Genomic DNA, 10,349 nt, shown 5'->3' on the forward strand with positions numbered 1-10,349 from the left:
CAGACGCCGGTTAAAAAAAATAATATGTAAAAATATCTTCCAGGATAATCTGACATTGGGGCTGACACCGCTGAAACTGAAAGTGACCCTGCGCGCCGCATAACAACCGCACCACACTCTGCCAAGGGCCTCGAGTGGTTCTTGTATGGGAATAATGAAAGAAAAATGAAAGTTTAATGCCTTGCTGCTGCGCGGGCCTCTTAAATGTAAATCTGAGTAGGAAGCTATGCCCCGTGCAGCGTGAGCACGTGGGGTGGTCGCGTTCGTGTCGCGCCATAGGAGTGGTTCCTCTCATCCTTGGCGCCATCAACCACCACCACCACCACTGCCATCGCTCTCGAATTACCTGAGCAGGTGGCCCATTGTGGCATGCAAAGTAGTACTTAGGGTAATTGCAAAGGCATGCCTATTTACAATTATAGCATTCGTACTGTATGGAGGGCAATTGTTCAAGATTCACAGCTGCGTTCTTTTGCGACAGAAAATAAATATGGAAGGACAAAAAAGAATTGCTGCTGAAACAATGATGCATGTCTATTTGATCTCCACACCTCGTCCCCTCTCGCAACCTCTGTCGACCCAACAGCATGAACTATAAACTATTTGACTAGGTAAGTCCCACGGAGCTATGTAGCTCTTTTTCAGAAGCGACCTGACCACAAATGATAGCTCAACCAAGTGGCTTTGTCGCGTGGAAATGCATATCAGCCAAATACTCTAAACGCATGTTTCTAAATGTGAAGAGCAAAAAAACCAGAGGGCCCAGAGGAAAAGCCACGAGGCCACGGGGAGAGAGACACGCAAACTACACATATACAGCAGCAGGCGCCAGGGTCGGGATCGAACCCACGACCTCCTGTGTACCAGACGAGGTAGTTAACATCTCCTAGCCACCGTGGTGATGATGAGAGACACGCAAACTACAAATATACAGCAGCAGGCGCCAGGGTCGGGATCGAACCCACGAACTCCTGTATACCAGGCGAGGTAGTTAACATCTCATAGCCACCGTGGTGATGATGAGAGAGAGCATACAAACTCCAAATATACAGCAGCAGGTGTCAGGGTCGGGATCGAACCCACGACCTCCTGTATACCAGGCGAGGTAGTTAACATCTTCTAGCCACCGTGATGATGATGAGAGAGAGACACGCAAACTCCAAAGATACAGGAGCAGGTGTCAGGGTCGGGATCGAACCCACGACCTCCTGTGTACCAGGCGAGGTAGTTAACATTTCATAGCCACCGTGGTGATGATGAAAGACACGCAAACTCCAAATATACAGCAGCAGGTGTCAGGGTCGAGATCGAACCCACGACCTCCTGTATACCAGGTGAGGTAGTTAACATCTCATAGCCACCGTGGTGATGATGAGAGAGAGAGACACGCAAACTCCAAATATACAGCAGCAGGCGCCAGGGTCGGGATCGAACCCACGACCTCCTGTATACCAGGTGAGGTAGTTAACATATTGTGGTTACTACCACCTCTTCTAGGACCCGCTGGCCGGCAGGCTCTAGAGCTGAGTTGAATGAATGCGTTGCCACCGGCAGTGCTCTGAGCAGGCAATTGCAGGGCTGGACCTTCACTTGTTTCACCTTATCATCGGCTGCCTGGAAACAGCCTGCACGCTAATTAGGAGGGGAGACACAGCAGACAGTATGTAGAGCTGTTTATAACCTGGTATCTGCAAGACCATGAGCTTTAATGAAGCCGCTGTGGACTTATGAATCTAAATTCGTCTTTTTTATTATATCATGCTAAAATAAAACCTATTGCCTGAAGGTGCCCAATATCTAAGGGTGTCAGCACTATTTTAAAGCACACTTTTTACTTGTAGTTTTCCCGCTGAAGGCTATATTTTGTTAACACGTTTCAGGCCTCAAGGCAGTGTTTAGAAATAAGCATTTTAATATAAACAGGTATCTTGCAAAATTCCAACTCCCTCCTCTGGTTTTACATTTTTGTTTTGTTCGCACGTTGTAGATTATAAGAAATTGCAGTGTCATGCATAATTATCCAAATATATGTATTTTGTCATTGTAATGTGCAGTCTGTCTGTGATGGGGACGTTATCGTTGTATACGAAGATTGTAGAGTCGATTAAACGTTAATTGCACGATGCAATCTGTAAAGATTCGTCATTATATCCGTGTGTGAGTGTTGCGCTTGATATACCTATGAAGGCCTCACTGAGTCTCGGGCCTCTCTTTCAGGAGATTCCTGCCAAACTTCTGCGGTAGGGTCATGTCTAAGATGTGGCCAATTTAGTAATTTGCATGTTTATTTTTCCATCCTTGAGATATCTGGACAATGCCAGTTATTTTGTAGGGGTTTTCTTTTGTTTGCTTGCTACGGAAGGAAACCAGAAAGCCCAGCGGAAACCCATATACATGCAGAACAGCGGGTAGGACATGCAACCCCCACAAAGGTGCCCTAGTCGGGAATTAAACCCAGGCCCCTCTTTCTGTGATTCAGGAGTGTTACAACTGCGCACCATTCTATATGGAGAATGCAATGTGTATAGATTAAATCACCCGACAATATATATATTTTTTTTATCCTAAAATAAAATGTACAATCACATCACACGTTATAAGTTCTTGGATTCCATTAAGGTAATCATAGTTTACAGATATTGATTATATGCACATGAAACACGTGCAAGTACAAAATATTTAAGTAATCTATTCTGGTAACGATAAATCAATAATCTTGAATTTATATCATTAAACTGAGACAAAAATATAAGCCCAGAACTGCGGGATTATTGAATTATTGAGGCAATTTTTGAATCAATGAACAATTTAACCCAATTTATTAAACTGGGAAATTGTAGCAATAGCCTGGAAGGCTCAAACAATTATTTTGTTGGGTGTAAGTGACTGATTGCAAAGATTTCACTTTGAACCTTCATGCGTCACGGTTTTTTGCCCTTCCTGTGAAATATTTCAATTAATTTTTAAATTAAATTGCAAGCCCAATACAGAATGTAGAATCTGGACCCCTTAGGTGTCGTGGCATGAGCTTCCTTTTCCCTCTTCCCCCCACCTCCCCGATTAAAACCTGAGCCCCCTCCCTTTTCAAAACCCACCGGGCCCACGGCAAGAGGCTGGGTCCTGGAACAACCGTCACGATTGGTCTGCCTTCTCAGTGACCCCTGGTGATACAGTCTTTTTAGCCTTGGCATCAGGCCGTCAACTCTCAGAGTAAGTACATCATTGGTCTTTCGCTTTTTGCGCGTATCCATCAGCAGCTAACACAACGCAAAGATGGTGCCGGCGACGCACACCGATGTCCTTGGCTACCGTATGTGAGATGAGCAGGTGGAGTTGATTAACCAATGTGATGATAATGGAAATAAAAATGCAGATGATGACAACTCAGCGGTACGATCATCACCGCCACCACCATCACCGCAACATACACGTCTCTATGCCAATTATAAATAACAGGTGAATGGAGGAGAATTGGCCACCCTTTGTGAACTCTGCATCCAAGAGAATGCGCTTTTGAAGATCGCCGCTGGTTGCGCGCCTCGCGCTGGCCTGCGGGCTGAACGACGAGGAAGTGCGGGTGCAAGTGTCGAAGCCATACCATGAGGAAGACGCGCAGCATGTGACCTCGATCGTGCTCCAGCAGTGTAGGCTGCGTGGGTCCACGAGGGCCCAACGGAGTCCGGGGTGGCGGCGCTGCCGCGGCAGAGGCTGCGTCGCGGGCGTGGACGTGGAAGTAGAACGTGCCGTTCGCGAGCCATGCCTGCTTCCAGTAGACGCGCGCGATCTCCTCGCTGGGGCCTGAGATTTCTGCGGACAAAGGTGGCGGGGGTCGGGGTCGGGGTGGAGGGAAGGAAGTGAACATCGACGGATGACCTTTTGAGCACGTGGAAATGGTGCGTGCTTGCGAGAGGACGCATTTAATTTGTTTTAGTAATCGGCTGCGTTGGGCATTTATGAGCCTACGTGGACTCGGCGGGGATGCTGCCATGGTTGTAGCCGTTAGCGGGTCGGACTCGCGAGCCAGAGGTCACCGGTTCGATTTCCTGGAGCGTGGCAGCTGAGACGATCGTGGAACTTTCGTAAATCCCACCGCTGCTTCGGTTCACCCAGCGGTAACAAAGGGGTCATCGCGGACAGTCGATTGGCAGGTCGCAAGTGGTGGGGTCGAGTGTGTGTCTGTGTGTGCTCCCTCCTCTTCAAATGTGTCTGGCCAGCGTGGAAGAGTAGGCCAAATGCTATCTAGGCGGGCTTTTTTAGAGATCCCTCTCCTGAAGTCCCTTCTGTCAGCAGTGAGCCATTCCAAGGAGGCACCATTACCTTTGATGGACTCTGAGTAATCACCTGCAGTGCCCCATGATCGTTGCCCGAGTTAATTACTGCACCACATATCTCTTACACAATACTTTCATGAATTCCACCCAGAAAATTACCAATTATTTCAATAAAAATACAAACTGTAGAGATACATTTCATAAACCTGTCTCCAAAGCACCCACTATTGTAACCTGGTGTTCTCCATCTTATCTTTCTTTGTAAGAACATACAATGTTTCATAATTAATTCGTCAAATGTCCAAAAATGCAGGATCCTTCAGATAAAAGCACTGAGACCGAGTGAGGGGTTTTTTTGAGTGAGTTTTTTTAAATAAATGTTGGCCTAGTATGGCTGTAAATATTTGAAATACATACCGCTGATGAAAATAAATAAAAGTTACCATTATATAGGTATGTCTGTGTGTGTGTACTGTCAAGAATTGAGAACATACACTCATGCATGCCTTGTAAAAAAATGAAGATACGGACAAAAAACTAAATTAGTTCCACAAATGGAAATGGCCACACTTTCCAGGTGAAGCGGTAACAACTCTCAATATAAATTCCAAGTTTTAGCAATGCTTTGCGTGACTTATTTTCAAAACGAAAACAGATTTGTGGTCAAAGGAGATGCACTACAACAGGAGCCCAAATGCTGTCCTTTTTGAACATCATCCAAGAAACCTTCACTGGCGTATCTGGAATGCATTTAAGGTAATTATGAATTATCATTCTCATCTGGCACTTAACAATCCACCCCCCCCCCAGAGTCTGGTTACACAATATTAGAGTCGAGCAGCTAATTATAATACGTGAAAATTATAATTGAGATTGACGTACATACAGTATATATTCTGGGCTCGGGCTGGTACGAATTGCATAATTTATGCTTCGAAGACGTTACCTTCTTAAGCAAATTTGCACCAAGAAAAAAACACAAAAATTCAGACTTCAACAAATTCTCCCACACTTTTGGCTCATTTTGCCTCCAGAACAGATGTGGAATGACAGAACATGAATAAATTTACCTGCGTGTGTTTCACTTTTTCGTGACACACTCCTTTTTCGTCTCAATATGAAGACCTTTTGGTAAATGTTGAAAAACGAATTCACCCCCTGCGGAAGGAGATTGAGAAATATGTTTCCGCCACTCAAATGCATCTCCACTGTGAGATGCTGAAAATAAACTCGCAGCTGTGATCAACTTTTCTTCTGTTTGTGATTTAAACTGGAGCACGGTCATCCAGAAAGCGACGGAAGCGAGCTCAAAACATTCTCTCAGAATTGCTTAAAAGTCGGCCTTTACTCGCATGCGAAGGTGCGAAGGTGTTTCGCATGCGAAGTTGTTTCGCATGCGAAGTTGCTCCCTTGTAAAAGGTGTACACACTGTACGCAAGCCGGGGCATTCACGCTGTGAAAAAAAAAAGACATTAAAATGGCTGTATTGGATTTCTATACTTACTGTTCTTTTCCGCAAGGCATTCTTGCAGCCTTGCACTTTTGCTATCAATTTGAGACTTGCACCTTCCACCCAAGTGCATTCGGGGTCATCAAGTCAGCTTCCTTGGCCCATATATAAATTATTGCGTAGGTTGACACTAAACTGGGTGAAGGCTCAGCAATCCCTTAGCTCCCTGTCGAATTCACCCCGCCTCTATAAACCAACAACGGAAGGCGTGCATCATGTGAACGTGCTGACAACATGCAGGCAACAACAACAACAAATATCCGGCTTTGATTTGGCAAGGCCCACAGCTCACTTGGGTGTGTCAATGGCATCTCTGAAGATCGCAAATGCATGATCCGCAAATCACACTCCAATTTCGAATTCAGCGGCTTTTAGACGAGAGGGGGGTGTAATTGACGTTCAATTTGCTTGTAATGCATGCGTTCGGATGGAAATAACCGCAGCGCATGTCTATGATTTAATTTTGCCTGATTATTTGCGTGACTCAGGGCTGCCTCATACTGGGCGAATTTAGGAGATGCACAATCGTGTGACGCCTCATTTCATTGGGGAGTCATCGCCGCCAATGTCTGTGCGCGCAAGCCGGGCCCACACAATTCACGTTGGAATGCTTTCCTTCGCGATGGGGAATTTCACCCCGAGATGTTGCACGTGGAGTTGCAAGGCAGCTTGGAGGCGGGCGCACAAAGTTTTGCGAGTGAAGGGCATCCAGGGTAGGGGAGGGTGGAGGATGGGGGTAGTCTCTCGTGCACAGCGCTATAAATCCCAGCTTTCACACACAATAACAACGGGGGGCTGGGAGGGGGGGGGTCTTCTGGTTGTCTTATTGGTGGCCGTGGTGCTCGACTCGACAAGGTACGTGAAGGCAGCCCAGGCACGCGCGGCACAAGCGGGGAGCCCCGTGACATTGCCATATCTTGTCATCGCGTAAACATGCAATCAATTCTCCAGATCGATTGGTCTCCCTCCTCTTATGGGAAAGAATTAGGCCCTGACTTGCGTAATAATTAAGCGTTCGCCAGCCCCCGAATTCCAGAGGAAAGGCGGGGGGGTGATTTGGGGGAGGGGGAGGTGGGGGGGGGAGGAATTAATGTTGGTGAAATAAGTGATTGATTATAGCGATGGCCGTGATGGTGATTACAGGAAGCGCGCACATAATTGGTCGCAGGTGTCTTTGGTGTGTGCTCATTGAAGACCATCAATGCGCTCTCGGGGATAACGGAGACCGGGTTAAACGAGGCATACATTTTGCGCTATTAACAACAGCAAAAATCCGCGCACCAATAACGAAGTAAGGCGTCTCGGAGCTCTGCAGGTCGTCCACCACGGCCAGCTCCCCCGGGAAATCGCTTCGTACCGCCAGGGACACCTTCTCGCCAGCGTCCCCGCCGCCGGGAGTCTGCCCATCTCGCCGGGTGGCGCCTGCGGCGGGCACGCTGGACGCCGTCACCGTCTTGAGGCGGCACTGCTCGCCGCCACCGTGGGACTCGGCCGCGGGGTTCGCGGGGGATACAAAGGGGGTGCGGCCACCGAGGCAAGCGCCGCACAAAAGGATCCAGAGGAAGGGCATTGCCGCGCGTGCCACGGAACGACGCCCACGACGGCTCTCTTCTGAGCGCGCCGTCGGCACGCGGAAAGCAGCCGGCAGCTTTTGCTCCACGCGCAGACCCGGTCCCCTTTTTGATCGCGGCGCGCAGATTTAGTGTTGCTATTTATTGGCAGTTACTGTCGCCGTAACTTCAATTGCAAGTCAATTTACTTGGACTAATATACGGATCCAAATTGTGCCGTGAATTGCGCTATATTTGTCGAGTTTCATTCCCCGCCTTTTTGGAGAGCTTGCTGCAGCCGTGATCTGTAAGTACAACGGTGCACGTGTGGAGGCCGGATGTTGTTGTGATGTTGTTGTTGTTGTGGTGCTTGTGGTGGTGGTTTTGCTCGTGGTGGTGTCCTTTTGACTGAGCGCTCTGACCTGCAGAGAGGAACAAAAGTCGCAGTATCAGCATGCGGTCAGCTGGTGTACTCAGCATGCTGAGTACCATGCCTTCACAATGCTGGCTATCGATGGCGTGTTTATGTCCAGAACACAATGTGAATACTCACCTGCGGCTGCTGTTGCTGTAAAGTTTTTTGTTGCATCAATTCGATTATTCCACGCGTTAGCCCGAGGTTTTGGCCACCCGTTTTAACCGAGGGGAAGACACGCGCTGACATCGATGCATGCAGTGACCAAACGCAACACGCTAACCCGCACGCCCTCCGCCCCCCTTCAGGATTGACTACCCCCCCCCCCCCCCACCCCCCCACCAAGACGACATAACCCAAACCTCGACCCCGACCCTTCCGCTGCTCCTCTCCTCCAAATCCTGCAATTCGGTCCAGTACGCGCTGCTAGCCTGGGTACGACTCCTGACTCCGGTCATCGGTGGCGCTGTCCCGAATCGATGGATGGACGCGCGGTGGGATGAGCCGCTGCGCTGCGCGCATTTCGCGATCGTGCAGGGCTCGTCGCGAGACTCGGCTCGCGCTCTCCGGCGTGCAAACGGCGCACAGACACCCACGCGCCGGGCACCCCTGCGGTGCCGGCAACAGAAGAGAGATCACGATCACTTACGCCGAAGCGATAAAAGAGTGGCGCTCGCTCGCTCGCTCGCTAGCTCGCTGTCTCTCGCCCCGTTCGCTTCTCTCTCGTTCGGCTCGCTCGCTCGCTTGCGCTCTCTCGTTCGCTCTCTCTCGCTCGTATATGATTGTGCAGGGCCCGTGCGCGCCGAGTCTTACCTGTGACTTTATGAGCGCAGATCGCTCAGTGAGCGAGTCCCCTTGTCCGTCGGATTTCACTCCTCCACCCCCCCCCCCTCGACTCCCACCCCACCTTGAATGAGCTGTCCGGCGTGTCGACCGCGTTCTCCAGCGCAGGTACGTAGCGCGCGCGCGTGTCTGTGTGTGCCTGTGTGTCTGTGTGCGCGTACGTGCGTTTGCACACGTGTACCGCGTGTGGTAATGATATGCCGCGCGCACGCGTGTGTGTACCACACTCCCGTCGGCTCACGCCGAGAGCTCGTACCGAACAATGTGAGGTTGTCTTGGCAGGGGGGGGGGGGGGGTGTTGCGAGACGAGCGATATTACTGGTCGCTATGAACGTGTCGCGTTACCGTTTTGAAATTCTGTGCGCATATTTATATTACGTCGTCTACTTTATTTTCGATTCTTCTTCTTCTTGTTGGTACTCGAATCTGTCCGCGTGGCCATCGATTGACCGACGGCTTAAAAATATCGCCGCTAGAGCATTTCACAGCACGGCGGCTACAGCGCGTTTTTATTCTAAAGGACGAGCCTAAAGCAAAACAACAAAGAAACCACCGCCACCACCGCTCACCATCAAAACAAACTTGCGCTGTGGACAAACGAGGAGAGATGTTCTCTTTTCCTTTTTGGACCCCTTGAAAGATGTGCAGCCACGCTTCGGAGCCGTACTTAATAACGCTCTTATTCGCTGTCACTCTCTCTCCCCGCCGTCTTCCACTCTCTCTTTCTCTCCAGAATCGATACTATAGGAGGCTATAGAGGGGAGGGAAGGCACTGGGGCGGGGGGTGGTGTGGAGAGGAGAGCGCGCAGGGCAAGCGGGGGGGGGGGTTGAATTTAGGGACGAGAGTGCGGGGGCTGGGATTCTTGACCCCTTAGCCCGCAGACATCGCAGTCGTCATTTTATTTGTTCGGTTGGCTAGCGCTCACATCAAATCCCTCCCCGGCCATTTAGCAAGCTGGAGAGACAGCGAGGAGGCTGCGAGGAGCCAGCGAGACCGCGCGCCCGCGAGAGAGAGAGAGGGAGAGAAGCGGTGGAGAGAGACTCATTCACAGGGAGACGGAGAGGGGGGGAGGCGCAGAGAGGGGAAAAATAGAAAAATCCACAATCCTCAGCAAAGGACCCATTCGGCGATATTCGCAATCGCCCGCACTCGCCACACGCGTGCTCGCAGCTCGTAAGGAATCTCGGCTGCAGAGCGACGGGTAGGGCGAGAGTTAAAGTCACTACCGTGCCGGAGAAGAAGCCGAGGAAAAGCCAGAAGCAGAATAACAGACAAGCGGGCGTCCACGCGAAGGAGGAAAAGGGGTTCTTGGTGGATCGGAAGATTGGACGGTTGTCCCCTGGATAACGCACGCCTCACACGTGTGTGTGTGTCCGCGCGTGCGTGCGCGCGACGGGCATACGAGGCTTAGTGAGCTGTTTTAGTGAGCGTGATGGACTGGAAATGACTTAATACCCCCTCACCGTGTGCGCACAGCGCCAGTTGTCCAGCACCCCACGCGGCCCTTCCGACCTCTTGACGACACAGAGAGAGAGAGAGAGAGCTATCAGCTCTCCGCGTGGAATCCTGGATTTTCTTTTAATGCGCTCTCGGATGGGACCTCTGGCTCACAGCAGCGAACCCGAAATGTTAAGTTACTACTGCCACAGAGGTAAGGCCCGCACGTTCGCTACACATGCAGAGAGAGATATATAGATAGAGAGGCATCGTGATAACGATGTGCACTGTGTATGATGTATGTATGCATGCCCTTTCTTTT

General features: G+C 50.1%; 1 protein-coding gene across 5 annotated transcripts in view; it reads right to left on the reverse strand.

Moving 5' to 3' along the window:
• LOC116944888 (uncharacterized) overlaps positions 1 to 9,434 on the reverse strand; it is a 54,619-nt gene extending 45,185 nt beyond the window's left edge. The window contains exons 1-3 of one of the 5 annotated variants that reach the window (XM_076068802.1): positions 9,159 to 9,434; positions 7,063 to 7,753; positions 3,599 to 3,807 (exon numbers count right to left, since the gene is read on the reverse strand). In XM_076068802.1, coding sequence (XP_075924917.1) covers positions 3,599 to 3,807; positions 7,063 to 7,351 — 498 coding nt within the window. In that variant the 5' untranslated portion in view covers positions 7,352 to 7,753; positions 9,159 to 9,434. Of the gene's footprint in view, positions 1 to 3,598; positions 3,808 to 5,341; positions 5,430 to 7,062; positions 7,754 to 7,884; positions 8,024 to 8,559 lie in introns of those variants that run through there. The other 4 variants (XM_032958749.2, XM_032958747.2, XM_032958748.2 and 1 more) reach the window with 4 other exon arrangements.
• Between the last annotated feature and the right edge of the window lie 915 nt (positions 9,435 to 10,349).

The sequence above is a fragment of the Petromyzon marinus genome, chromosome 22 (genome assembly GCF_048934315.1).
Source record: "Petromyzon marinus isolate PM22_M1 ecotype Great Lakes invasive population chromosome 22, UKy_Petmar_22M1.pri1.0, whole genome shotgun sequence".
Classification (NCBI taxonomy): Eukaryota; Metazoa; Chordata; class Hyperoartia; order Petromyzontiformes; family Petromyzontidae; genus Petromyzon; species Petromyzon marinus.